Here is a 26,528-nt window from a genome sequence, read left to right as displayed (position 1 = left end):
CCCCCCCCGGGGACCGCGCCGCCCCCCCCCCGGCCGCCCCCCCCCGCGCCCCAGCCTCCGGCGGCCGAGGCGCGGCCTCGCCGGGCGGGGCCAGGATATTCTGCAGCCGCTTCACCAGCAGGGTCTTGCCCACGCCCGAGGCCCCGAGCAGCAGGTACATGGGGGCAGCGGGGCCCAGGCCCTCAGCGCCAGCCCATTGCCATGGAGACGCGCTGCCCCGCTTCCATTGGCGGATGCCGCAGAGGAGCTGAGCGCTCGCTGGTTGGTGGTCCTGTCTCTCTGATCTCCCGGTATCCAACCACGACCCGTTCAGAGGAAGCCCCGCCCTAGCGGAAGGCGGAAGCGGAAGTGCGGCCTGTGGCGAGCTGAGGCCGAGCGGAGCCGGGTCGGCGGGTTTCGGGGGCACCATGGGCAGAGGCGGCGGCACCTTCGAGCGGCTCCTAGGTACCGGGGGGTCCTGGGTGCGCGCGAGCCGGGCGCTGGGCACTTCACCTTTGACCCTCGACCCCGGGGGATTCGGACCCCCCCCCGTTACCAGCCCCCCCGCCCCGGCAGGGTCTGTGCGGCCCCGGGGGGCTGGGTCCGGAGCCTGGGGCCCAGGGCCCGCGAGTCCGCCTGGGCGGGGCCGCGATGGAGTCGGGCCTGGGTCACTCAGAGCCTCCGGCGGGCGGGGCTTAGCTGGGGGGGGGGGCTGACAATAGCCCGGCCTGAGGAACCCCACCCCCATCTCGGGGGCCGGGGCCTGGCCTCTCCCTGGGAGCGGGGCCCAGGACCTACCCCGAGGGCCCTGCTCTCGAGCCTGAGCCTGACCAAGGTGGGGTTCACTCTGTACCAGCTTCTCCTCCTCACCCCATCCTCCTCCAGCACTCGGGCGAGCCCTCTGCACAGGGATCGTTAGGCCAAAGCAGACTGAAGAACTTCAAAAAGATCTCGCAGAACTCAGTGACTGGGCAACAAAATGGCAAATGAAATGTAATGTGGATAAATGTAAAGTAATGCACATTGGGAAAAATAACCCCAACTATACATACAATATGATGGGGGCTAAGTTAGCTACAACGAATCCAGATCTTGGAGTCATCGTGGATAGTTCTCTGAAGACGTCCAGGCAGTGTGCAGAGGTGGTCAAAAAAGCAAACAGGATGTTAGGAATGATTAAAAAGGGGATAGAGAATAAGACAGAGAATATATTATTGCCCTTACATAAATCCATGGTATGCCCACATCTTGAATACTGCGTACAGATGTGGTCTCCTCATCTCAAAAAAGATATACTTGCATTAGAAAAGGTTCAGAGAAGGGCAACTAAAAATGATTAAGGGTTTGGAACGGGTCCCATATGAGGAGAGATTAAAGAGGCTAGAACTGTTCAGCTTGGAAAAGAGGAGACTAAGGGGGGATATGATAGAGGTATATAAAATCATGAGTGATGTGGAGAAAGTGAATAAGGAAAAGTTATTTACTTGTTCCCATAATATAAGAACTAGGGGCCACCAAATGAAATTAATGGGCAGCAGGTTTAAAACAAATAAAAGGAAATTCTTCTTCACACAGTGCACAGACAACCTGTGGAACTCCTTGCCTGAGGAGGTTGTGAAGGCTAGGACTATAACAGGTTTTAAAAGAGAACCTCCATGAATTTATCCAGTTAAATTCATTAATGGCTATTAGCCAGGATGGGTAAGGAATGGTGTCCCTAACCTCTGTTTGTCAGAGGGTGGAGATGGATGGCAGGAGAGAGATCACTCGATCATTACCTGTTAGGTTCACTCTCTCTGGGGCACCTGGCATTGGCCACTGTCGGTAGACAGGACACTGGGCTGGATGGACCTTTGGTCTGACCCAGTACGGCTGTTCTTATGTTCTTATGGAATCACTTTTTCACTTGAAGCCCCGTGACAGTGATTTAAAGATCAACATCAATTATTTCACTGCTCTTCATAACAGATGTCTCCAGCCAATGCATCAGTGTGGGCCGCCTTTGTGAATCTCACCATTCTGCCCCACAACCAAGCCTGACACCTGACTCTCACACTGCCTGTGAGCAGGTATATGGTTATTCCAATACTGTGCTGGGAGGTGGCTCCTGATGCTCATGGCAGAATGGGACCTCTGGTTTCTGCCCCCTTTGTTCTCCCTTTTAGCCCGGGTGCTTTTCCCTTATCATGGAAAACCCACCTTGCTAAAGATCAGGTTCTGCTACGTGACTAACAGCCTGGTAGCAGAGTGGGCCGGGAGGTTCAGAACTGTGTCAGGGAGTGTGACACACTCAGGAAGCATAAAATATTGTTAACTAGAAAAATGGGTGTAGCTTTTGTGGGATGAACAGAGTCTTGGTGTGGTGTCTAAATCATTCCTTTGACAAACCTGAAAATAATAACTATGACTGAAAGATTGAGAGTGTGGGGAGGCCCAAGTTTGTTAGTGGGTTATGGACATCAGCTTGGACAGCTGCAGTGACAGGATGGTAAGACTGCCGCATAGAAACCTAGATAGGTACAGAAAATGTAAATCCTGAGTTATGCTAGCAGTACCTAGGAACCTCTTTCTGCAGCTTCATAGGCCGAGCTGGGAGGGTCATAACTTGTTCCGAAAAACTTACTGCAGACTGAAGTGTAACAAGTTTGGGAATTGAGTCCTTACATTTTCAGAGGAGCAGGTTAATTTTGGTGAGGGAGCACCATAAAAACCCTGTACTCACCCACAGTGCATTCACACTGAGTGGATGTTTAAGAACAACCTTTGTTTTGCTGTATGGGTTTTGAAACCTGAGGCACCTTGAAACCTCAAGGGACTTGGGAGGAGCCAAGCAGTCCTGATTAGCAGCACAAAAATACCAGGGATTGCGAAGAATCTGTGCAGTTACTGAGCGTCTCGGGGTCTGAATGAATGACGGGGAGTCACTTCTCATCCGAGTGAGATCTCCAATGTGAATATAACTGAGAGGGTGAAACAGAGGCAGGCCAGTTCCAAACTAGCTAATGGATATTTCAATTCCTTGCAGATAAAGCTACCAGTCAGCTTCTGCTGGAGACAGACTGGGAATCCATCCTGCAGATCTGTGATATGATTCGTCAGGGAGACACTCAGTAAGTGCCATATCACTTCCTGACATGCTCTAAGCATTGACATCCTTTTCTGCCCTGCTCACTGCATGAAGGCTAAGAACACAGGACTAGGCACCCTGGGTCAGCCCACGGGTCCACCCAGGCTGTTACTTTATGTGGTACAGGAGACAATGCAATTCAGCATCTTGAGATAACGTTTCTGACTGGGGAAGCTGCAGCTCATGTTCTACCTGGGATCCTGAGAGAAAATGGGCCTTGAACATCACTGGTCTTCCTCTTTTTCTCCTTGGCCTCTGGAGTTGCCCATGCCATAAATTGTGTTCTTTTTCCATTGCAAGAATGGGGTTGGTGGACTATTAAGTGGCAGCTGGACTCTTCCTGCAGGTTCTCATCTGCCTGAAAAATGTGTGTGCTCTCTCTCTTTTTCCAGAGCTAAATATGCAGTTGGTGCTATCAAGAAGAAAGTCAATGACAAGAACCCCCATGTGGCTCTCTACGCACTAGAGGTAACCTGAAGCCAACCCAGCAAAGTGAAGTCTCTCCAGGCCTCTAGTAACATGTAGCCCAGGTGGACATTTGCTCTTCCACAGACTTTTCTCTGAGGAATGAAGTCTATGCAAACTGTCCCCCCAGGAGTGCAGCTGACAGTTGTGCAGAGCTTACCCTCCTCTGATGCTGTAGCTTGGAGGGCCTCAACCCATGGCCTGTGATCTGCTGACCCTGTTTCTTTATTTCCAGCTGCCATACTGAATTAAACCTCTAAAAAAAGACACGAAATCCTGTCATGCTGTTGCTCTACCAAGCAGGTGGTTGCTTTAATTGCAATTGGGACATTATGGGATCCTAAATGGCAGGGAGGCGAAGGCCACCAGAAAGTTTAGGGGGCGTTTCTTGTTATATCTCTACATTAAAATGTGACCCTACTATTACCAAAAAGTCAAGACCCCCAGTTCAAGATGCTGCCGGGCTTTTGGAAGTAGCAGATGTTTCTCTGACTGAAGTTGGCACGAAGTGCTCTGGGTTAGGTGGTGCCCCCTGGCTTGTGTGCAGGTTACAGTGCCCTGCAGCCAGGCGCAGTCCACGCTGCGACTCTGCTCTCATGCTGCTGGTCCTGGGCTCTGTAGGGGGCCGTGGGTATTAATCTAATCTAGTTCTTTTTCCTTGCAGGTCATGGAGTCTGTGGTCAAGAATTGTGGCCAGACAGTCCATGATGAGGTGGCCAATAAACAGACTATGGAGGAGCTGAAGGAACTATTCAAGGTAGAAGCACCTTGCTCACTTGTTTCCCTCTGGATGGGGTTGGGGGAGAAAGGTGGAGGTGCTGAAACTGTAAATGCAGCATCTTTCTAGGTCACTGTTAACACAGAGGCCCTTGGGGATTTGGAAATGGGGCAGCAGGAGGACATGGGAGAAGCAGAGTGGGGAGCCCCTGTCAGAAGGAGCGAGCTGGACTGCTCAGGTGAACCACAGGGTCTGTGTTACTTGGAATTTCTCATGAAGCATCCTGGGCGGCTCCAGGAACCAGCTGCTGGGGAGGGAGTATCATGAGAGCAAAGCTGCTGTCAGGCTGTGGAAGGAATGATGGCTAACACTGCAGCACATTGGGGGCCATTTGATGGCAAGTCCTCACCTTGGTATTGGGCTTGGTTTAGTCAGAGCCAGCGAAGGCGAGTGAAAATACCCATCTGTGGGGGTGGACACACAAGGTGGGGGGGCTGGTAGGAAGAGGTGCTGGAGGGGGATGTGGGCTCTCTTCCCATAACCCAAGATGAGATGGAAAGTTTAAAATGGATAAAGAAATCCCTTTACTCTGAGTGCGTAACTAATCTATGGGACGAGCTGCTGTAGGATGTCGATGTCAAGCCAATAGCCGAGCAAGATTCAGAACTAAGCTTAGATGCTGGTATGAATGAGAACATGTTCAGTGACACCGGTGGGATGATGCTTACATGGGCTCTTGATTCTCGCGTTCCGGGGCACAAGCGCCTCTCCAGCTGGGGTGGAGACAGGAAGACGTTCTCCTGCCCCATCTCCAAGGCACACAGTGGGACAGGAGTACACAGCTGAGTTCAGTAAAGGGATTTTACTCCTTCCTCTGTAGCATCTACCACTGGCTGCTATCCGAGGCAGGTGCCTGGCCACGTCTAGCAGCTCCTGTATGAGTGTTGCTAATTCTGTCAAGGGGTCTCTTCTCCTACTGTCCTCTTCCGGGGAAGACTCTGGCCTAGTTCAGCTAGCTCTGGCCTGACCTAGTATCTGCTGCCTTGAGCCTGGCTTCTCTTGATTTACAATGGCAGCCACTAAGTCAGGTGGCGGGGGCTGGTTTTCGGGCAGCCCTGGTATCCTAGCGTTCAGTGCGGCTTGAGCGTACTGTCTATGCTGGGCGGGGAGGGCGTGTGCTTATACGCTTGGGGTTCCCCAGACCTGTGCAAATGAGGGGCTCTGAGTCGGTCCATTTGAGCCCTGGGGCAGTCTCTCCTCAAGGGTGCTTTCTGTCTGGCCAGGCACTCATTGTGTACCCTGGGCTCCGTGGGTTGCTAATGTAAAGCATCTGTTATGTCACAGTCACTGCCTCTCTAGTGACTGACACCACACTGAATGCAGGCTCATGGACTGCTCAGAGGGGCTTTGTGGTAGGTATTGAGCTTCCCAAATATAGGATCAGATCAACAGTCTCTGATTCTGCTCAGGTTCTTATGTGAGCTGTGCTCAGAGCTCCCTAAATGCCCGAGGTGCATTCTTGCTCATTTCTTTAGGGACTTTCACTCTTCTGAATCCCTGACTGCTGCTGAAGTAACTTGGGTGGCCCCTTGGCTGTGGGGGTTCTGTCGTCACTCTCTTTGTTGTGCAGGCTCCTCTCAGGTCTGTCTGAGTTCGGAGCTGCAGATGACTCTACAAACCTGTACTGAGCTCGCCCACAATTGAATGTGAAGCTTGAGAGTGCTTGGAATCTGCGTCTCTGCTTGCTGAGGGAATTTCCAGAGCAGCCAGTCATGTGATTTGGTGATGACATGATCAGCTGATGGCAGGGCCCCTCTTGGAGGCTGGTTCAGACTGAAACAGGCTGTGCGGAGCTGCTTGCAGCTTCCGGAGCTGCAGCTCAGGCCCTCCTGCCTGTTGAAGGTCAGGAATTCCTCCTGTTGCCTGGGGTATGTTTAGCGTGTTCCTGATGGGGTCCGGTTGTGAACTGGAGTTAGTGTCTGTGAGCTGAGGGATGCTGGGACCCAGAGCTGAGGCAGGTTGTGACTAATGAGACGTGATTAGTCATTCTCATGAATTGTTGTGACTGCATGGTGACGATTCCTGCTGGTGAGAGTGAATCGAGGACGCTTGGATACCCCGAGAAATTAGCCTGGCCTGCATAGAAGGGGAGCAACTAGGAAAGGCCCTTGTGGGCAAGTGGGGTGCAATCAAGGTGCTTTGGAGAAGGATCTCATTCTCCATGCTGCCCTGGGGAACACCTTGGTCCGAAGGATTTTAGTCCCATGTTCTTTTCTTGGGTGGCGTTCAGTCATCCTGTTAGGGGAGGGGGCTAAGTGGGCCACTGCATTTGCCTTTAATAAAGTGCTCTTCCATTGGTCGGTGCCTTATGTGAGTGGGGTGAGTCCTCCCCAGTCTCCTGCTCTCACTGTGAGCAGCGCCTTGCTGGCCTGTTTTGTGTTGGCCCCTCACTCCACGGTATGCGTGTCTCACCAGGACACAGCGGAGGGTGAGTATCACAAAGAGCCCCCACAACAGCCCGTGCTGGGCTCAGATGCTTTCCCCTCTGTGCAGAGACAAGTGGAAGTGAACGTTCGCAATAAGATCCTGTACCTGATCCAGGCCTGGGCTCACGCCTTCCGCAACGAGCCCAAGTACAAGGTGGTGCAGGACACCTACCAGATCATGAAGGTGGAAGGTAAGGACTCAGTGGGGAAAAAGGGGCAGGTGAGTCTCCCATTGCGCTGACAGCCAAGCACAGAGGATGAGCCATGGGAGGGCAGGGAGCAGGCAGCAGTGCCAGCCAGGTGTGGGAGAAGGGCTGGTACAGACGGGTTTACACACAGTGGCCTCCCTGCTACCTGATGGACCTGTTGGGGTGACTTGAATCCAGTTCCTGTTGCAGAGCAGCCTCCACCAGATGGCTGCTTCACCCTGGCCCTGCAGCCCACTAGGAATGATGTGGTTTGGCAGAAGTCCCCGGAAGCCAGAGCTGGAATGTTCTCCTAGGAAACCTGCTGTAGATGAGCACATCCTCCTGGGAATGGCTCCGTTCCTGGGGTGGGCAGCTGAGAACTTGGATGTGTGTCTGGATTTCCCCAAAGTGCTGGGTGCATTGGAAGGCAGTGCCTGTGATTTTGGGCATTAACGCCACTGATTCTGCCTGGGATGAGTGGCTGCGAATCTGCGGGAGTCCCATCCTGGCAGGAAATGCTGCATTTCTCACCCTGATCTCAGGCTTCCAACATATGTTTTACCAAAGGGCCCCAGTTGCCTAGTCTGAGTGTATGTGGCCGGGGTTGTGCCCTGCATTCGGAGTAGTCTTGAGCCAGACCTGGGAGCAGAGGGATGCCCTAGGATCTGATCACCGATGTATGGACACTTGCTCTCCCAGCTCCCCTGTGAGGCAGGTGATGTGGCTCAGGTTAAGTGATTGCTTAGAACTCCTGCACAGATGGCAAAGCAGGGACTAGAACCCAGGAGCCCTGCCTCTGTCCCCAGCTCTGAGCACTAGGCACCACTGCCTCCAGTCTGGTGGGATCCCACTTTACAATGAGATGTTGTTCCACTCTTCCTGCAGGTCATGTGTTCCCAGAATTCAAGGAGAGCGATGCCATGTTTGCTGCAGAAAGGGTGAGCTCCCCAGTGAAGAGCGGTGGAGAGGAGCTCTGGCATTACAGAGGGGGCTGCTGCTGTCATTTCTATCCGACCCTTCAACTGGTGGTCAAATAACATTAAATCCCACAATCCCAAAGTGCCTTCCGTGTGTTGTACAACTGCCTGGATTCTATACACCTCACCGGGGTGCAGCCAGCCCTGGGGCGGGAGAGACAGTTCAGGAAAGGAAGTGCAGAATCCCCTCTCCCCTGGACCTGCCCTGGCAGGGAGCCAACACCGAGCACGTAGGGATCAGTAATCCCATATGAGGGCAGCGTCCCAGTCCTGTGGCTTGCCAAGGGCTCCTCCAGCAGCACAGCCTGTCCAGCACGCTAGGGCGTCACTGGCTGAGCACGGGGCATCCGACCGTGACTCACTTCTGTGGCCAGTGGCTGCCGGAGAAAACTTGCAGGGGAGAGGGCCTCCTGCTGCAGGGGTCTCCCCACTCCAGGGAATGGCCTGGCTTGGGCTAGCCAGTGGGAGCTCCAGGGTGGCAGCCCGAGAGGCCCTCTGGAGCCAGCGTCAGGGCTCTGGGTGCTAGGCCCTGGTCCTTTCCTTACGCAGGTTTCTGTGCTCTGTGGCAGGCTCCTGACTGGGTGGATGCTGAAGAGTGTCACCGATGTCGAGTGCAGTTTGGGGTCGTGACCCGCAAGGTGGGTGCTGCTGCTTATTCCTCTTTAGTTCCCTTCCCTGCATGACACTGCTGGGGACTTGGTCTCCTCCTCCTTTGCCCCGCAGTGTGGGCTTGGCTGGGAAGCTGAGCTTTAGGGGAAGGGGGTCAGCAAGCACCCTGTGCAGTGGGCATGGAGGGGCACAGCCCTGGTATTGGGAGGGTGCCCCCTAGTGCCAGCGGCCAAGGCTGACCTCGTCCCTCTCTTTGCAGCATCACTGCCGGGCCTGTGGGCAGATCTTCTGTGGAAAGTGCTCCTCCAAGTACTCCACCATCCCCAAGTTTGGCATTGAGAAGGAGGTGCGGGTGTGTGAGCCCTGCTACGAGCACCTCAACAAGTCAGTATCTCCAGGGGGTTCTGCACACCGCACGTGGGTTGGAGCGGCGGGGGCTGGCGGTGGGCATGGGGCTGGCCTTCTGGAGCAAGGAAGGGTCACCTCAGCCCCGTGTACTGGAGCCTCTCTGAGTCGGGTCCCCAGGGGCTGGGCAGCCTGGCAGGAGAGCTGCCCCTTTGGAGACCGGAGGGATTCAGGAGATGCCACTCAACGATGGGAGTGTACAGCTGACACCAAGGCCTGGCTCTGCTGCCTCCATTGCCCCCATCCACTGACTGCTAGCTGGGAGCTGTGCTCCTCGTTGGGGCTGGGGTGGAGTAGGGCCATGGCCCTCGCTGGGGCTGGGGCAGCATGGGGCCAGGCAGGGCTCAGGAATGCTGCCTGTAGGCCCTGGTCTCTACTGTCACCTCTATCTGATTGTAGGAAAGCTGAGGGCAAAACTGCTGCCACCACTGAGCTGCCACCCGAGTACCTGACCAGCCCCCTTTCTCAGCAGTCCCAGGTAAGTGGCTGGCTGGCTGTCCTGCCTGCCAGGGGCGAGCTGGGCTGCAGGCAGGGGTAGCCCCAGCGGTTCCCTTCTCCTCCTGCTCACTGTCCCACTGAGCAGCCCCCTCTCCATCTGCAGCTGCCCCCGAAGCGTGACGAGACGGCCCTCCAGGAGGAGGAGGAGCTCCAGCTGGCCATCGCCCTCTCGCAGTCGGAGGCCGAGGAGAAGGAAAGGATGGTTTGTACCCAGCTCTAGGGCAGCGTGAGGGAGCACTGCCTGGATGCTCCCCAAGCCTCTGGCAGGTTTACTGCTGTGGGCTTTGCACCAGCACCAGCAGGTCCCCAGCCCTGGGCTGGACGGAGCCCTTCCCTGGTGCATAGTGGGTCGAGGGGGGTGCTGCGCTGCGCTGCAGGTCTAACCCCTCCCATGGATCTGGGGTGAGGGTCTCTTTCACCAGGATAGTGAGGGCTGGTGCTGATCCTGCCTGTGGGGCAGGGCCTGGCAGTTGTTAGCTGTGCAGGCCCCATGTAGACACTAGCAGCTTCTGCCTCCCAATGGCTAGTGAATGTGCAGTGGCTGGGCCTGGCCCGTGCGAGGTGCCTCACCCTCCAAGCCAGGCTCGTCTCGTGCTGTTGAGCTGGACAGTTCTCAGGGCTGATCTTGTACCTCCCTCTGCAGAGACAGAAAACGACCTACTCCGTGTACCCGAAGGCTGAGCCCACGCCTGTCACCTCGTCCGCACCCCCAGTCAGCACCCTCTACTCCTCCCCTGTGGTAAGTGCTCCGCCGCCCTGTGGGATCAGCGCCCCCAGCCCCAGATCTCTTTGCCAGGTCACCGGGGTAAATCCTTGTTCGGAGGGAACTAAAGCCGTGAGAACATGGCGCTGTTCAGCCCCTTCCTGAAAACACTGCTGTGCTGGGGGCACCCCGGAGACCCTGCTCTAAACACTGGGCGCGCTATTCCTCTGCTGCATGGACAGGAAGCGAACCACCACCTGGCCGAAGGAAGAAAGAAGTGCCCGCTGTCCCTCCCAGTTCTGCTCTCCTGCTGTTGCCTGGCTCTGGGTGGCAGGATATGCACAGGTCTGGGCAGGGTACCTGTCATAGCAGTGAGTTGTGTAGTGGGCTGCGGAGTCCCCATGTGTCTCTAAGATCTGACGTCCCCCCTCCTCTCTTTCTCCCCAGAACTCCTCTGCTCCGCTGGCTGAGGACATCGACCCCGAGGTAAGGACACAGGCCCTTCTGGCACACAGCGTAGGCTGGTTCCCAGTCAGGCTTTGGCACTGATCTTCTACCTCTGCTTTTCCCGGCAGCTGGCTCGGTACCTGAACCGTAACTACTGGGAGAAGAAGCAGGAGGAGGTTCGCAAGAGCCCCACCCCGTCTGCTCCTCTGTCGCTCTCAGAGCCAGCTGCCCAGCCTGGGGAAGCTCATCCCATCCCGCTCGGTGTCGTGGAGGTAAGATGGGGCCCGGTCTCACACCCATCTCTCTGAGGTCTGGCGGGGTCGGTTTGAATCAGTGCTCCCTGGGAATTGCCTGGCACCAGCCTCGCCCCGGTGATAAAGCACAAGTCCGGCTCCGGTCTAGGTGTGGGTTGTGGATCCCCACTCCCGAGAGGCTGGGGCTCAGGGGCTAACTGTGCTGCCCTGTGTCTCCAGCAGCAGTACCAGAATGGGGAGTCCGAGGAGAACCACGAGCAGTTCCTGAAGGCTCTGCAGAATGCCGTCACCACCTTCGTCAACCGTATGAAGAGCAACCACATGCGGGGCCGCAGCATCACCAACGACTCAGCCGTGCTCTCCCTCTTCCAGTCCATCAACAACATGCATCCCCAGCTGCTGGAGTTGCTCAACCAGCTGGATGAGCGCAGGCGTAGGTGGCTTCTGCTCCATTCCCCGGGGCAGGACACGACTGCTCCCTGCCAGTGGCTTGTGAGCAGCTCTCTGGGACTGTGTGGAGACTGCCTGGGGGGGTCTCTGTGGAGGAGCATACCCCATCTCAGGTCTGGCTGGGGGCCACCTGCTCTATCTGGAGGTGCTAGTGCTCAGGGCTGGGTGAGCTCAGCAGATAGCAGGCCTGGATGCTGCCTTGCCCTGCAGGAGCCTGATGCTGCATTTCTCTCCCCAGTGTACTATGAGGGCCTGCAGGACAAGCTGGCACAGATCCGGGATGCTCGCGGGGCCCTGAATGCTCTGCGGGACGAGCACCGCGAGAAGCTGCGCCGGGCGGCCGAGGAGGCAGAGCGCCAGCGCCAAATCCAGCTGGCACAGAAGTTGGAGATCATGAGACAGAAGAAGCAGGTGAGACAGGGAAGCCTTTTCCAGGTGCCTCATAGAGGGCAGGTATCGTGCCAGGGCCATTCCCAGGGGTTGCTGGTGGCCCTGGCAGCTGTTCCAGCTTGTGCCCTGGGCTGGGCTGCTGTTGGGTGGCTGGAGGCAGCACTATTCTGTGGAGCGGGTGGAGTCTCTGGGGCTGGCCTTGGTGTATGAGCTGCATGGCCAGGCTCCTGATGTGTGTGGTGGTGCCGCTCCCTGCAGGAGTACCTGGAGATGCAGCGGCAGTTGGCCATCCAGCGGCTGCAGGAGCAGGAAAAGGAGAGGCAGATGCGCCTGGAGCAGCAAAAGCAGACCATCCAGATGAGAGCCCAGATGCCAGCTTTCTCTCTGCCCTATGCCCAGGTACAGCAGCCATGCCAGGGAGCCCTCCCATGAGCACTCACCCCAGAACTCTCCCCTTCCTTCACGCTCTCTCCTTTTTGCAGCTCCAGGCCATGCCAGCAGCAGGAGGGGTGATCTACCAGCCATCCGGTCCCACCAGCTTCCCAGGCACCTTCAGCCCCGCAGGCTCGGTGGAGGGCTCTCCCATGCACAGTGTGTACATGAACCAGCCAGCTCCAGGCAGCACTGGCCCCTACGCACCGATGCCTGTTGCAGGGGCAGGTGAGAGCCTGGGCCAAGCAGAGGTAGGCAGGGCTGGAATGCAGCAGCAGTCCCCTCACTGTGCCCTCTCTGCTCCAGATCCCAACATGGTGAATGCCTACGTGTACCAGGCAGGAGCAGGAGGCGGGCAGGCAGCGCCGCAAGGGCAGGTGGTTCCCACCACCAACCCAGCCTACTCCTCGTATCAGCCGACTCCGACGCAGGGCTACCAGGCAAGTGAGCAGAGCACTGGGTCCCCCTTGCCCGTAGTGCGTCGGACTTGCGGTAAATCTGGAACACGGGACTCTGCAGTGGGTGGCACAGGATGTCCCCTCTCAGGCCCTTGGGATCCCCTGCTGCACAGTGGGGGTGGGGATCGGTCCCAGATTGCCTGGGTCTCCCCTGGTGTCCCCTGTGGGATGGGTGGAGCCAGCTGCTCCCTGGACCCTGAGGGTGTTGGGGGAGAGCTGTGTGGCTGCTTGGGGTGCCCCAGGCTCACCCTGTGCTCTTCCCCATAGAACGCTGCCTCCCAGTCACAGAGCATCCCTGCCATCTCGCAGGCCCCCCAGTCTGGCACCATGGGCTACATGGGGAGCCAGTCTGTCTCCATGGGGTACCAGCCCTACAACATGCAGGTGAGCACCCACCAAGGGTGAATGGCTCGGTGCCCTCTTGCAACCTGGCTTGGGGATGGGTGTTGGTTGCTGTGGAGGCTGCTCACCAGCCAGGGAGTGAGGGTAAATGGGGCCCCTGCTGGGGGAAGGGCAATAGGGCTGGATTTTCTGTATCCCCGTTACCCATGTAGGAGACCTACCCTGGCCCTTAACTGTTGCTGTTCTGGGCCCCAGGTCCCTGGCAGCGTGAGCCCACTGGGCCTGGCTGGGAGCTCAGGGGTCTTTGCCCCCTCGGTAAGGGGCAGAGGTCTGGCGTCCATCTGATTGCTCTCTCCTGCCCCCGCTCTAGGGCCTCATGTCGACCCTTCCTGGGCAGGAGCCGGCTCTGAGCAGCCTGCCACCTCAGCAGACTTACCTCTCGGGACAGCAGCCCATGTATCAGCAGGTGAGTCTGCCAGCCCTGCACGAACCCAGCGTCTCCTCGTCACCCTCACTTCTGCTCCCTCCCCAGGCGGTTGGTCACAAACTGCCCTGATACCCCCCCACCTGCACCCTTATCGCCAGGAGCCTTGGCTGTGGCCCTGCCTCCCCCATGTAGGGCGCTGAGACCTCCAGATCCAGGTGTATTCACCTGGGGTTTGGGCATGGGTGGGAGTGACCAGCTGCGGCCCTGTGCCACCTCCAGCAGCCCTCTGGGTAAGGTTTGGGGGAGGGGGGTGCCAAGCAAGAACTGCCTCTTAACAAACAGTTTGTCTGTTCCAGATGCCCCCCCCTGCAGGGCCCCCCCAGCAGCAGCAGCAGCAGCCTCAGCAGGCCCCGTCGCAGGTACAGCAGGCCCAGGGCAGTGGCGAGGCCCAGCTCATCTCTTTCGACTGATCTCGGCGAGGGGGGCTGCCCAGTGTAACACTATTGTCTGCAGGAGTCACTTATGTACTTAACTAGCCATTTCTGTCTCTTCCCCACCCCCTGCCCTGTGGAACGGCCCTGCTCAAGGGGGGGTGGGACCCTGGGGCCCCACCAGCTGGCATGCACCCTCCTGGCCCTGCTGCTCTGGCTCCCTGAGGCTTTTCCCCTGCCCTGTCCCCACCTGGCTGAAACGTGTCATGATTGCTGGAAGTTGTGAACCCCCCCACCCCCCCGACAGGTGGAGAACGAATGGGCACTTGGCCCTTCAGGAAGAGACTTCCGCAAGGCAGAGGCTGCAGCCTGGCTGCTGGGCTTCCCCCCAGGGCTGTGTGGGCAGGATGGTGACTGGGAGTCAGCCCTGAGAAGAGCTCCAAGAACGTGGGCACTAATGCCACAGGCCAGGGACTCCCTTCCCTGCTCTGCAGCAGGCGAGAGACTTAAACATGCCCTCAGCTTTCTGCTGCCCTGACCCTAGAACAAATGGGGCAAGGAGATCTGATGCAGAGCTGCCCCTGTGCACAGAGCACAGCCTCTGCCACTATCCCTCTCTGCAGTGTGCACCATGGCTGGCTCCTCTGCCCCAGGAGGAGCTGAGCCCCTCACCACAACCTGCACCCCCCACCCGGATCCCCTGCCCCTCCATGGGAGCCTGGCCCTGTGCTTGCATTCCAGGCTCCTGGGAGCTCAGGCCCTGCCGCATGCCCTATGCCCATATCCTCCACCCCTCCTTGGGAGCCTGGGCCCTCCCTGCTTTCTGAACACTCATCTCTCATACGTAGTGGTGGAATAGCCAGGATGGAAACAGTGACAATAAAATGTATTTAAAGAGCTGTTGCTCTGGGCCTGGTGCTGGCTCTGCCCTAGGGCCTAGGCGGGCCCTGGTGCTGCTGTTCCTGCGAGAGCAGGGCCACTGCAGAGGGGTTTGGTGGAAGGCTGCTTGGCAGGCAGTGAAGCAGGGCTGTAACGTGCTCCACTGTTGATGCCCTCGGTGCCAAGCAAAGAGCAGACAGGGTCAGCCTGAAGGGAAGGAGGATCCCAGCCTGGGACTCTCCCTCTGCAGGGGCTTGGATGCACTGCTCACCACTCCTAGGCTGCTGGCCTCAGTGCAGGCCCCAGGGAGCACTACTCTCAGCCCACGGCAGAGACGGATTAATTTAAAAGCATTTATTCTTGGATGTCCGTATCCCATTGGCTTCAGGCAGCCATGCTCAAACATCCTGCAGCCCAGCTGGGCCTACGCCATCTCCAGCTCCCTCCTCCGAAAAATCAGGCATTTGGTGTATTCTGGCATTTCCAGCTGGCAATGAGGAAAACAGGCATTAAGGTGCAGAACAACCAGGCTTCTAAAGGGCTTTAGAGCAGCGACCAAGGCCTCCAGGCGTGAGCTGCAGGGCTGGAGTAGAGCTGTGTGTGTGGAGGGGGGCTAAAGCGCAGTGGGCTGGGTGTGGGGCCTGGGGGCAGCTGCAGCGCTGTGGCTGGAGAAAGTTTGCCACTGCCTGCTCATGCTGCCAGCCCCTCATTTTCATAGGAACTAACATTCAGTAGCTTCTAGGCTCCCTGCAGCTTAGCCCCAAGCCTTGAAACCTGCCTGTTTCCCACACCACACTGAACCTTACCATGCGCTCGAGGCGCAGTGCGTTGGGGGTGGCCAGCTGCCGCAGCTCCTCCACATCCCGCAGCCCCCAGGCTGGATTCCTGCCAGTCAAAAAACCAACAGAAGGCTGGAGAGGCACAGAGCAGCGTGCTGGGCTCTGGGGTGGATAGGGCTGCCCTGGACTTTCCAAGGGGTGGGGCTGGGCTCATCCCCAGCTGCTGCCAGGTGATGAGCTCCAGCCAGCCCCGGGATGCTGCCTGGGGAAGAGCCTCCCGCAGAGCACAGCCTGTGCCTGTAAGTGGGAGCCCGTCCTGGGGAAGCTGCCACAGGTGACTTGTGCTCTCCCAGGTGGGGGAGACAGTTGCACCTGGGAACAGGACGTGATGTGTCCAGTCTAGAGCCCATCGCCTGTGGGCTGGATGCAGATTTGGCCCCTTCAGGGCTTCCACAGGGCAGGCCAGCACCTAACTACCACACTGCAGAATTGCTGGAGCCCCTGGGGCACACCTCACCTCTCCTGGAGCTTCTCCTCCAGCTCCATGTTGCACTCAGGGCTGATGATCCCATTGATGGCAAAGGGCTGTGGGCACAAAGTGCAGTCAGAGTCACTCCTTGCCCTTCCCAGTCCCACTTCTGTGCCCTGAGGAGGTGGTGGCAGCAGCTGATGGGTGTTTAACCCCTAGGCTTTATTTGATTTCAAGCCTCTCCCATGGGGTCTGGACATGGCATTGCTAGATCCAGCAGGCAGGGCCACAGGAGGGGTAAGATGTAATACGGTGTGGGCTAGGACAGTAGCAGCCAGTGCCTGCCCCCTCGCTGGAGGAGCTGGGCAGAGCTCTGGGGACCCGCATCCCCATATGTTGCTCAGCAGATTGCACAGCCTGTCCTGTGTGGGGAGGGAAAACACAGGCTCCTGGAGACCATGCAGGGGTCCCAAGACCGCTCTGGTGGTTCACAAAGGGGCCTTGGGTTTCAGATTCCTAGGAAGACCTAATACCCTCCTGCTGCTTGGGCGGGGAGGTGGGAGGGGGCAGAGGTTGTTGGTTGAGATTCTATTCTTCATACTTACCCCATAGATCAGGCAAACTCCCCCGGGCTTCAGCAGCTGGCCCACACCTTGGAATAGTCCCTGCAACGCAAAGGCAGGATGTCATCCAGGTGGGCACTTGGGGGGTGAGCCCAGGCCAGGGCCTGTCCCATATCCCAGTAGGAGCAGGACAAGGTGCCAGCCCTGCTCCTCCCGAGCAATAATCCCTTGGGGCGGTGCGGGGTGCAGGCCTGAAAGGGCCACAGGCTCCTTCCCACAGTGGGAGGAAGGATGTCTTTCCCACAAGGGTTGCTTGCTGTGGCGCCCCCATGTTCCCTGCAGGGCTCAGTTTGTCCACACATGCACACCTCCAGGCCTTGGGCAAGGAAGTGCAGCAGGTTGATGATGACGATGACATTGCAGCAGCCCTGGCTCAAGCCTGCCCACTGGTCCCAGGGCTGAGAAACGTCAATGGCCAGCGGCTTCTTCACGTTCTGCACCTTGGTGGCTCTGATGTAGGCAGAGATGCTGGAGGAAGAGAGACAGGTAAACCGGGAGAGGCTGCTGGTGTCTGCCTGGTGGTGCTGCACTGCACCCAGACAGAGGCTGCTGCCTGCTCTCATAATGGGGGATGCTGCAGGAGCTGCCCTGAGGTGCCAGGCTGGGATCCATTTAGCTACTGCCAGGGCCACAGTACTGCCAGCATCACCCTGCAGCACAGGCAGTGGCTGTCTTGCCGATTCCAGGGGGGAAGAGGTGCATTCAGCTAGACCAGGGGTAGACAACCTATGGCACGTGTGCTGAAGGCGGCACGCAAGCTGATTTTCAGTGGCACTCACACTGCCTGGTCCTGGCCACCAGTCCGGGGGGCTCTGCATTTTAATTTAATTTTAAATGAAGCTTCTTAAACATTTTAAAAACCTTATTTACTTCACATACAACAATAGTTTGGTTATATATTATAGACTTATAGAAAAAGACCTTCTAAAAACGTTAAAACGTATTACTGGCATGCGAAACCTTAATCAGACTGAATAAATGAAGACTCGGCACACCACTTCTAAAAGGTTGCCGACCCCTGAGCTAGACCCTTCCCCCTCCATTAAAAGCCAGAACGGGGCAGGAAGTGAGGCCTTGTAGGGGATGCATCTGGCTGCTCTCACCCAGATCATGGGCAAACACCATCCCTCTCCCTGTTGTGCTGTAAGCACTGATGCCTGGACCAAGAAGTACCCAGCATGGCAGCTGCCTCCAAGGGAGTGCAAGAGGAGGAATAGGGCTGCAGGAGAATTGCAAGTGAGGTGGGCCATGCAGCCTAAGCCCCCCAGCTCTACAGATGTGTCTCCTTGCCCTTGGAATTTGTCCTGTGCTGGGGCCACTACAAGTGTCACCCCAATGAAAGCTGTTACAAGCCCATGGGGGTGGGAGTCACTGCAAGATGGCATGTTCCCCTCCCCCTCCCCGATGCAGGTGTTATATGTTCTGATTAGCCTAAGCCTGAACAGCCTAGAAGGACTTGGCAGGGTTTGCGCAATTTCCAAAGGCAAAGTGAGCACAATCCCCTGCTGAACACTGACAGACTCCTGTTGTCACTGACTGAAGTGGCAGTGTTTGAGAGCTGGGGCCTACCCCTCCTTTGGGCTGGGGAAGGGAGCTGGCAATGCTGTGGGAACAGCAGGTCAGGGCACTTTCTGCTCCTCATTACAGACTCCCCACTGTGTCCGTGATTGGAGCTGTAAGCAGCCCCACCACCATGGGAGTGAAATCCTCAACTCCCCAAATCCTTCCCCGTGGGAAGCAGTCAGCAGCCAGGCTGGGGACACGAGCAGCTTTCATGCTGTGGGGTGCTGCCCCTGCCTCTGCCCAGGGCTCCTGAAAGGACCAGACACAAGACGTACCTCTCATGGGCAGACGGGCTGATTTCTGAAGGCTGCCAGGTGACATTAGGCAGGGCTTGGGCAAAATGCACCACATGTTGCCCAGTCCCAGAGGCCAGCTCCAGCCCAAAGGCTTGGCTTGTATCATCCACGTAGTCAGCCAGTACCTCCAGGATCAGCTCCTTATTCCTCTCTGCCACGGGAGACACCAGCATCTTCTGCCACTGACCACAGGTCTTGAGGCTGCCACTAGAATGGTGCTGCCTGGATTTCTGCTCCTGCCTGACAGGGCTGGCTCGCCTCACAGATGGCCCAGTCTAGATTTATTAAGGCAAAGAAGATTACTGAGTGACGCTTGTCCCCGGGAGAGACGCTTAGGTGGGGCGGACAAACGGGGGAAAGGCCCGTGTGGCTCCTCCAGCCACGGGAGGCCAGCAGGGTGTCGAGGCCCCAGGCCTACAGCCACGGTTCAGGGCCCCGGCCAGGCGGCTGGGAACGCTGCCCAAGGCAGCGTGTCCCCTGGCACAGCCCCGAGCCCCAGGGCAGGGCAGGGCCCCCAACCCCACGCCTGCCTGGGCCTCATTCCCCACAGAGCCCAAGGGCAGGGCAGGGCCCCCAACCCCACGCCTGCCTGGGCCTCATTCCCCACAGAGCCCCAGGTCACACAGCAGGGCATGGAACCCAGGCGTCCTGGCCCCGCCCCTCGCACAGGCCCCGCCCCTGTCTGCGCCTCCGCGGCCACTGCCGATAAAGTTGCCCTTGTTGCGGGAGCGGTGCATGCTGGGCTCGGAGGATTTAGCGCCCGCGGGAGGGTGACCTGCCTGAGCCATAGAGACGTGGGAGGCGGAGGCTAGACTGTCACCCTTTGCCAGTGACATGGCCTGGGCAGGGCTAGAGCGCCCCGGCGACCATAGAGACTGGGGGGCAGAGCGCCGCCGCCGCCGCGTCCTTCGCCTGCTGCAGCCCGCCTCCGAGGCCGGGCGTCTCCTTCCTGCTGCCGGGACCCAGCGTGCTCGGTGCCGGCGCCGCCATGCTGCCCGCCGCCCGCCCCGTGGGGGGGCCCTGCCTGAGGGGGCTCCGGGCCGCCGCCCGCCTGCTGCTCCGGTACCGGGGCCGCCCCGTCCCCGCGCGCGGCCCTGGGGCCATCCCGGGCGGGCGGGCGCCCCCTGCTGGCGTGCAGCCCTGCTCGGGCCTGCGGGTCCCGCCGCCCAGCTCGCCAGGCTCGGCCCGCGAGCCCGGCACGGCCCGTTCCCGGGGGAGGGGGTCTGCGCGGGGCTCCCCCGATCGGGGCCTGGCTAGAGCCCGCCGAGCCTGACCGAGCCTCTCTTTCCATCGACAGGCAGCCGCTGCCGGGAGTCTGTGCTGTGAGGATGCTGAGGACCGGCTGCCCCCGAAGGGCAGAAGCCCTGGCCAGCGCCCCCTTAGATAATGCCCCTAAGGAATATCCCCCCAAGATCCAGCAGCTGGTGCAGGACATCGCTAGCTTGACACTGCTGGAGATCTCGGACCTCAATGAGTTGCTGAAGGTGGGCAGGACTCGGGCAGGCTGCCGGGTCGGACTCTGCCTCTCCCTATCAGGGGCTCACGACTGGTACCTGCTGGGGGGGGCACAAATTAAAAATGTGCCCCCTCAACAGCTTGAGTCACATCTCTCTCCCCTGCCCCCCGCAAGTCTCTCCTCTTCCCCTCACCAGCTCCTCCATGGAGCTCCCAGCTGTTTGCTGCTGCCTCTCCCTGTGGCTGCCGCTGGCCAACTCCAGGAGCTGCGGCACAGGAAGGAGGCCCAGCTAGCAAACCCTGGCAGAAATTGGGGGGAGGGCATGTGATCCCTCACCCCCCCCCCCACATGTAACCTCTGGAAAGTGCCCCACTTTGTATAGTTGGGCAGGGTAGATGGCCTGGGCTGTACTAAGTTGGGGCATGCGTGCTCCCAAGGCGTGGGGGGAAGGCAGGATACTGGGGTGGTCGATTGTCAGGGCACAGAATGGAGCTGTTCCTCTGCCCTTTGTCTATGGCTGGGGTGTTCTATGGTTGTCCCTCTCCTTGCTGGGAACACAGGGTAGGCTTGAAGTGCTGTTGTTTACACTTTGTTGTCTTCTGCAGAAGACACTGAAGATCCAGGACATGGGGCTGATGCCGATGGGTGGAATGATGCCACCACCTGCAATGCAGTCAGCCACTCAGGTAACTCCCAGGTGCTCTGCTAGGGTCCTCCTCCTTGCCCCTGGACAAATGCCAGGGGAAGGGAAGCGCTGTCTAGGAAGATGGGCATTGGTTTAACCTTGTACTTTGGCAAATTTAGTTCTAGTGAGTCCAAAAATGCCCCACCTGTGATTCTGAAGGTTGGTTCTGAGCTAAACAGACCTACTCCAGGTTCTCCTAGGGGTCTTTATACCTGTGGTGATTCTAGACAAGGAACTGGAGTGTTGGTAGAAGTTTATATAGCTGCCTATCAATCTCGGAGCATCTTTCTCTGTGCGAGTGCTGTGCCCCTCTGCAGGTTTGCAGTGAGGTGAGTTCCCCAGTTGGCCAGAAGGGGCTGTTTGTCACATCCTGTGTGTGGCAGGGCGGAAGGGTCCTGAATGCTGCTATACTTGGCCTCACTAGGCTTGTGTTGGTTCCAGGTAGCAGAAGAAGAGGAGGCCCCCAAGAAGCAGGAAAAAACTCATTTCACTGTCAAGCTGACTGAGGTGAATGCTGTGGAAAAAGTAAAACTGATCAAGGAAGTGAAGAACTGCATACAGGGGCTGAACCTTGTCCAGGTGAGCACTTACCTCTGCCTGTATGATCTTGGTCACTGCTTGAGCAGCATCTCCCTGGGGCTGTGCTGAAAGCTCTGAGCCTCTGCCCAAACTATTTTCAAAAGTGCTTTTTAAAACGGAGACATTGGCTGTACTTCAGAATAGCAGCCTGGATTCCTCCGTGTCCTTGGGCTCCCTTTCCAGTGCACAGCGGTGTCCCAAGTGCATGGGGACTGAGCATGAGGCCTCCCAACAGGAAGGCTGTGTCCACACTACCATGATAAGTCAACCTACACTACGCAACCCCAGCTACGTACCTTAGGTCGAGTTACCGTGGGAGGTCAATGGGAGAAACTTTCCAGTCGACTTACCTTACTCTTCTCATTGAGGGTAGAGTACAGGGATCGACTGGAGAGTGATCTGCTGTTGATTTGGTGGGTCTTCACTAGACCTGCCAGTGGATCGATCTCAGCATGGATCTGGGCTATAGTGTAGATGTAGCCAAAGTGTCTGCACCCGCTTGTCTCCATTGATTCCTTCAAAACAAGTGTCCCTTCTCCCCAGGACTTCTGGATGGTTGGTTTCTAGAGGCAATAATGCACACTCTCACCAGATAGGGGCAGCAAAAACCTAACCCTAACATGTGAGAGCGGCTGAGTCCCACATGGAATCTGCAAGAGAGGAGGGCCCTGGGAGGAAGACTTTTTTTTTCCTTTAACAGCAGAAGAGTTTATTTAACCTATTAAGTACAGGAAATCCCAATCAAACCGCTTAACTTACAGGCACAGGTTAAACAAGCCATGTAAAGCATTTTTTACTGAACATGTGAAAAGTCAGGGCCTGAGAGTCCAAAGACAGAGTTGTCAGAACAGTTCATATTCGAGTCGGAGTTTTATTTATCTTAAACTCTTCTGATGTTGCTTGTGTATACTGGAGGTGGAAATAGTTCCGCAGACCTGTTTAAATTGGCCAAACCAGCGGCATTTAACAAGCACTGAAGCAATGAAAGATTTAGAGACTGCATTTACTGATGTGCGATTAGATTGTCTTCCTTCAACTCCCTCTTCAGCATCTCAGGCAGGCTTGCAGAGAGCCACAGCAGAAAAGCAAACTTCTCCTCTCTCACGTTCTGTGAACTGTCTGCAGATCTTGGCAGAACCCTTCAATAGCAAATCATCTGAACTTTCTCCATGATTTACAGGGAATTGCATGCGTCCATCCACTTCATACAGGTGTCCATCCACATTGACAAACAGAGTAAAATAGAAGTTCACTTCCTCTTCCTCTACTTGACACTGGCTTTCTGGTGCAACAGCAGTATGGACTTCCTGAATAACCTTGTTGTTTTCAGTCACCAATGCCTGTGGATGCAGTAAATTGGCATCACCACACATTGTACCCAGGTGCACTCTCCCCAGCAGGCAATGCCACAATTTATCCTAAGATCCCCTGCAGGGCTCTCTGGACTAGCTAGGGCTTCTCATTGCAGCTGGATTCAGTCCAGCAATGGCTTCTCTCCAAGGAGTTTTCTTAATTCAGAGTTACTCAGGGATGTATCCCTCTCATTCACCAGCCTCTTTGTAAGCTGAAATTCCAGTCCTGGGCTGCTTCCCTGCATACACGTGTCTGTGGCAGGGCACTCTGTCCTCTCAGAGGAGACCGTTATCTCATTCTGGGTTTCTCACACCCTTAGGAGCAGGGATGGTTTCTGTTCTGCAGGCCATCTTTAGTATCTGTGGTCTAGGCTCAATATGCGGCAAGGGTGGTAACAACTATCGGGACATAGAAAAGGTAGAAATATATAACAAATATTTCTGTTCTGACTGGGAAAGAAGCAGTAGGAGCAAAACATTAGAAAAAAGTGTTTTTAAAACAGCAGCTAGCCTACACATATGTGTATCTTACCTAAAATCCTGCCATCCCATAGTGGTGACGTATCTGGCTATGTCTACACTAGCACTTCTCCTGTCGGTCAAGGTGTGGGGAAAAAAAAACCTATCCCTGACTGACATACTTTTCATCAACGAAAGTGCCAGTGTGGACAGCGCTATGTTGGCAGGAGACGCTCTCTCCCCAACACAGCTACCGCCACTTGTTGGGGGTAGTGGTACAGCTGTGCCACTGGAAGGTCTGAATATAGCCCTGGCTTCTTCTGACCTCTCTCCTTTTCTCTTCCCCCTCCTGCTAGTTCCTGTATCCAGCTTCCCCTGCTCCCCTAAGGGAGTGCTCTTAGTAAACCTCTGGGAGTTCTTTGTCTTGTCTTCTGGCCACGCCTGTTCTGTAGGCTCAGCAGGGGATCAAGCAAGATTCATTTGAACCAATTGTTTTGGCATTGTCCATTAACAATTCTTAGGTGACTGTCCTGGGCCATGTCCTCTTTCCTGCCTGTAGAAATACTTAAACCAAGCCACTCTGCCTCCTTCTCCAGACCTAAAGAAGAGCTCTGTGTAGCTCAAAACTTGTACTTTCCACCAACAGAAGTTGGTCCAATAAAAGATAGTGCCTTACCTACCTTGCCTCTAACCCAATATATTCATACAGGAAAATACCACCCCAATAACCAGCTCAACATACAATATTAATACATTATTAAAATTCAGCTTCATAGTCATCACATGCATTTTTACACCGCCTAATCCAGGGTCCTACATCTAGGATCCAAGTGCACTTCAAAAAGATTGTTGGCAAATTGGAAAGGGTTTGGAAAAGAGATACAAGTATGATCTGAGGTCTGAAAAACTTGCCTTAAAGTGAGAGACTAAAGAGGCCCAGTGTATTTGGTTTCACCAAGAGAAGGTGTAGCAGTGACTCGGTCGCAGTCAAGTACCTATAAGTGGCAGAGATGTCTGGTTGCAGACAGCTCTCCTGTCTAGCAGAAAAAGGTAGAACAACATCCAATGGCTGGAAAACGAAGGTAGGCAAATTCAGACTAAAAACAAGGTGGGGATAACGTCCCTAGGTAAGCTGTTCCAAAGGTTAATGGATTCTCTATTGCTTGAAATGCTTAAACCAAGACTGAAAGACTTTCTGAAAGAGATGCTGTGCTTCAAACAGAAGTGATGGGCTTGATGCAGAGATTATTCGGGGTGGTTCTCTGGCCTAGGTTATATAGGACATAGGTGATGCTGATGGTCCCCTATGGCTTTAAAATCTATTAATCTAGTTAGTGAAAACAGCTAGTTTCTGACTCTTTCTCTCTCTCTCGCAGGCAAAGAAACTGGTAGAGTCACTTCCACAGGAAATCAAGGCCAATGTATCCAAAGAGGAAGCAGAGAAGATCAAAGCAGCACTGGAGGGAGCAGGAGGGACCGTGGTTCTGGAGTAGATGGCCCACTCTCATGGCTGAGGGACTAATGTACCTCCTGCCCGTGTGGGGCACCTGTCCACTGACTGTTGCAGGGTTCCTGTGCATTTCCAGGGGGCTGAGATCTGCCCTGCTTTTCTGCAGTGGGCTTTGCTCTGTTAGGATGGCCCTCCGCCAGCGGGGTGTGTTCGGGGGAGGGGCTGACATTTGTACCAGCACCATAATGAACTCTGAATCTATTAAAAAGGTGTGTGTGGGGGAAAGTCTGTGAACCAGTGATGTGTAAAAGACCAGTCCTCCCCGAAACCACTCACCAGACTGTGCATGCCAGCCAGCAGAGCTGCCTAGGGGTGGAGTGCACCCGTGCGCCAGCCCATGTGGCTTTGTGCCACCGAACAGGCCTGTTGCTAGCCTGTGGTCATTGATATTTTCACCCCATGTATCTACTCTTTTTCCTGTCCCCCTCCTTCCAATGGTATCTTCCCAGGTGCCTTCGGTATGGGGGGAGGGCTGTCCTGTGCTAATGCACTGGTTTGACCTTTCACTGCAACTCAGACAATCTCAAACTAAGCCGTGGCTAATTATATGCAGGTGAATGGATGTGGCCCAGAGGAGCTGAGGGAAGGGGTATTTTTCTTGCAGGGTGATGTTCGGGTTGGGGTGGATTCTCCTCCCTAATGGGAGTCTGAACAGCATGGAAGCTTGGACTCCGTTCTGCTCAGCTGCCTGCTGCTGTGAGGGGTGGGCACCTGTCTATCGCAGGTGACTGCTGTGCACTTGGAGGGAGGATTTGCCACCCCAAACTAAGGCCATGCCTATACTTACACGCTTACCGAGGCACAGCTCTGCTGCTGTAAGAGCGCTTGTGTAGCTACGTTATGCTGATGGGAGAGAGCTCTGCTGTCAACACAATAAGACCAGCTCAATGAGCAGTAGGAGAGCATCTCCTGCTGACATAGTGCTGTGCACACCCATGCTTATGCCAGCAAAACTTATGTTGCTCGGGGGGGTGTTTTTTTTTTTCACAGGCCTGAGCAACAAAAGTTTTGCTGACATAAGCGCTAGTGTAGCCGTGGCCTAAGCCGTGGCCTACCCATGTACCTCTGGGTGCTTGTGCAATAGTGCAGCTAGTAACAAAGTCTGCATGAGCTGTGGGGGTGGTTGGCTCGGTGCATATAAATGTGGGGGTTGGCTCGGGACGCAGGGAGCTAGAGCCTGTGGGAAAGTCCCCCTGAACCCAGGCCAGCACCTTGTTTCCATGACCCTCCCTCTCCAGTGTCATTGACTAATCCCAGCCACTTCTGGCCACCTTCATTCACAGACCCTCCCTTGCCTTACCTTTCTGAGCTGTTAATAATACATGGGGGGGCTGCAAGCCCTGCCCATTACTGCCCCATTTGCTGAGCTGCCACTCTGCCAGGCAGAGGGGTCTGGCCAGAGGGCAGCTCTGCGTTCAGGTTACGGGTAGCACAAGATCTGAAAGGGGTGCTGGGGAGTGGGGTTTGGAGCTGTGTTTACTCTCCAGCAGTTGGCCAGCCCATAGAAGGCTGCACATGTTACAGAGAGGGAATGAGCAGTGGTTTTCAAACTTTCTGTGCTGGTGACTCCTTTCACAGAACAAGTCTCTGAGTGTGACTCCCCCCCCTTATTGAAAACAGGGTGGGGTAACTTAAGGGGGCCTTTGGGCTGTCAGCCCCACAGAGTTGACAGGTGATGACCCCCATGTAACCACCTTGCATCCCCTTGAGGGGTCATGAGAACCCTCCATTTGAGAACCCCCTGGCTTAGAGCCTCTGACCCTGCCTGAGCCCACACCCTGGCCTGGCATATGCTTTCTCCTTGCTGCTGCCTGTCGTGTGTGTTGGGAGGTGACTAGTCTCCTGACCCACTGTGCCCTAAAAGCCCAGGGACCGAGGCTCAGGCCATGTCTGTTTTGAAAGGTTACCAGCTGGTGCAAGCTTGGGCTCTTCGTCCAGCATCCGTATCCCTGAATCCTGCACCGGCCCTCTCGGGGTCCTGGCCAGATTAGTCACAAAGCCCCGAACCAGGCCCAGGAGCACCCCGCTCAGGCCGTGTGCACACTCCTCTACCAGCTCATCCACACGCGGCTTTGTCTGTGAAACTGCCTGC

At 56.3% G+C, this 26,528-nt stretch overlaps 4 protein-coding genes across 11 annotated transcripts in view; 2 read left to right on the top strand and 2 right to left on the bottom strand.

Annotated features, from left to right (window-relative positions):
• Positions 1-238, bottom strand: part of ARL16 (ADP ribosylation factor like GTPase 16) — a 4,260-nt gene extending 4,022 nt beyond the window's left edge. Inside the window, exon 1 of one of the 2 annotated variants that reach the window (XM_026654425.2) lies at positions 100-238. In XM_026654425.2, the coding sequence (XP_026510210.1) occupies positions 100-160 (61 nt within the window). In that variant the 5' untranslated portion in view covers positions 161-238. The remainder of the gene's footprint in view (positions 1-99) is intronic. The other variant, XM_026654426.2, reaches the window with a different exon arrangement.
• A 98-nt stretch (positions 239-336) lies between these two features.
• Positions 337-14,681, top strand: HGS (hepatocyte growth factor-regulated tyrosine kinase substrate). 5 transcript variants are annotated; one of them, XM_024203194.3, is made up of 22 exons: positions 382-444; positions 1,948-2,048; positions 3,005-3,089; positions 3,499-3,574; positions 4,236-4,328; positions 6,765-6,966; positions 7,849-7,901; positions 8,510-8,578; positions 8,809-8,933; positions 9,354-9,432; positions 9,556-9,654; positions 10,096-10,191; positions 10,603-10,641; positions 10,731-10,874; positions 11,076-11,289; positions 11,545-11,717; positions 11,955-12,095; positions 12,179-12,356; positions 12,435-12,568; positions 12,854-12,970; positions 13,299-13,394; positions 13,712-14,681. In XM_024203194.3, the coding sequence occupies exons 3-22, from the start codon at positions 3,067-3,069 to the stop codon at positions 13,823-13,825; spliced, it is 2,265 nt and encodes a 754-aa protein (XP_024058962.1). In that variant the 5' UTR covers positions 382-444; positions 1,948-2,048; positions 3,005-3,066; the 3' UTR covers positions 13,826-14,681. The 5 variants fall into 5 exon arrangements, with proteins under 5 accessions (XP_024058961.1, XP_024058960.1, XP_024058959.1 ...); XM_024203193.2 differs by lacking the exon at positions 1,948-2,048 and having other exon boundaries at positions 337-444; positions 6,843-6,966; positions 11,079-11,289; XM_024203192.2 differs by lacking the exon at positions 1,948-2,048 and having other exon boundaries at positions 337-444; positions 6,843-6,966.
• Positions 14,682-15,025: 344 nt separating this feature from the next.
• LOC112108900 (methyltransferase-like 26 B) lies at positions 15,026-19,256 on the bottom strand. Of its 3 annotated transcripts, none has more exons than XM_024203199.1 (7): positions 19,216-19,256; positions 18,375-18,670; positions 16,845-17,004; positions 16,519-16,578; positions 15,962-16,029; positions 15,472-15,550; positions 15,026-15,152 (listed from the first exon to the last, which is right to left on the bottom strand). In XM_024203199.1, the coding sequence occupies exons 2-7, from the start codon at positions 18,566-18,568 to the stop codon at positions 15,090-15,092; spliced, it is 624 nt and encodes a 207-aa protein (XP_024058967.1). In that variant the 5' UTR covers positions 18,569-18,670; positions 19,216-19,256; the 3' UTR covers positions 15,026-15,089. The 3 variants fall into 3 exon arrangements, with proteins under 3 accessions (XP_024058967.1, XP_026510208.1, XP_026510209.1); XM_026654423.2 differs by lacking the exon at positions 19,216-19,256 and adding an exon at positions 18,985-19,080; XM_026654424.2 differs by lacking the exons at positions 15,472-15,550; positions 19,216-19,256 and adding an exon at positions 18,985-19,083 and having other exon boundaries at positions 15,034-15,152.
• Positions 19,257-19,292: 36 nt separating this feature from the next.
• MRPL12 (mitochondrial ribosomal protein L12) lies at positions 19,293-24,657 on the top strand. Its single transcript, XM_024203200.1, has 5 exons — positions 19,293-19,457; positions 19,693-19,879; positions 20,457-20,537; positions 20,978-21,115; positions 24,303-24,657. Exons 1-5 carry the CDS (start codon positions 19,384-19,386, stop codon positions 24,417-24,419), a joined length of 597 nt encoding a protein of 198 aa, XP_024058968.1. The 5' UTR covers positions 19,293-19,383; the 3' UTR covers positions 24,420-24,657.
• Positions 24,658-26,528: the final 1,871 nt, after the last annotated feature.

Source organism: Terrapene carolina, unplaced genomic scaffold (assembly GCF_002925995.2).
Source record: "Terrapene carolina triunguis isolate 2854851 unplaced genomic scaffold, T_m_triunguis-2.0 Scaffold192, whole genome shotgun sequence".
NCBI classification, from domain to species: domain Eukaryota; kingdom Metazoa; phylum Chordata; order Testudines; family Emydidae; genus Terrapene; species Terrapene triunguis.
This window is presented reverse-complemented; position numbering and strand designations above follow the sequence as displayed.

What these genes read in the sequence shown, in the direction of transcription:
- HGS (XM_024203190.2), top strand. Translation starts at nt 408, where the DNA reads ATGGGCAGAGGCGGCGGCACCTTCGAGCGGCTCCTAG. An exon ending in ATTCGTCAGGGAGACACTCA is followed by an intron (nt 3,090 to 3,498) that starts GTAAGTGCCATA and finishes CTCTTTTTCCAG; the next exon opens with AGCTAAATATGCAGTTGGTG. An exon ending in TCATGAGACAGAAGAAGCAG is followed by an intron (nt 11,718 to 11,954) that starts GTGAGACAGGGA and finishes CGCTCCCTGCAG; the next exon opens with GAGTACCTGGAGATGCAGCG.
- LOC112108900 (XM_026654423.2), bottom strand. Translation starts at nt 19,029, where the DNA reads ATGCCCTGCTGTGTGACCTGGGGCTCTGTGGGGAATGAGGCCCAG. An exon ending in AGCCCGTCTGCCCATGAGAG is followed by an intron (nt 17,005 to 18,374) that starts GTACGTCTTGTG and finishes CTCTTCCTCCAG; the next exon opens with CATCTCTGCCTACATCAGAG. An exon ending in GAGGAGAAGCTCCAGGAGAG is followed by an intron (nt 15,551 to 15,961) that starts GTGAGGTGTGCC and finishes TTTGACTGGCAG; the next exon opens with GAATCCAGCCTGGGGGCTGC.
- MRPL12 (XM_024203200.1), top strand. Translation starts at nt 19,384, where the DNA reads ATGCTGCCCGCCGCCCGCCCCGTGGGGGGGCCCTGCCTGAGGGGGCTC. An exon ending in CAATGCAGTCAGCCACTCAG is followed by an intron (nt 20,538 to 20,977) that starts GTAACTCCCAGG and finishes TGTTGGTTCCAG; the next exon opens with GTAGCAGAAGAAGAGGAGGC. An exon ending in AGGGGCTGAACCTTGTCCAG is followed by an intron (nt 21,116 to 24,302) that starts GTGAGCACTTAC and finishes TCTCTCTCGCAG; the next exon opens with GCAAAGAAACTGGTAGAGTC.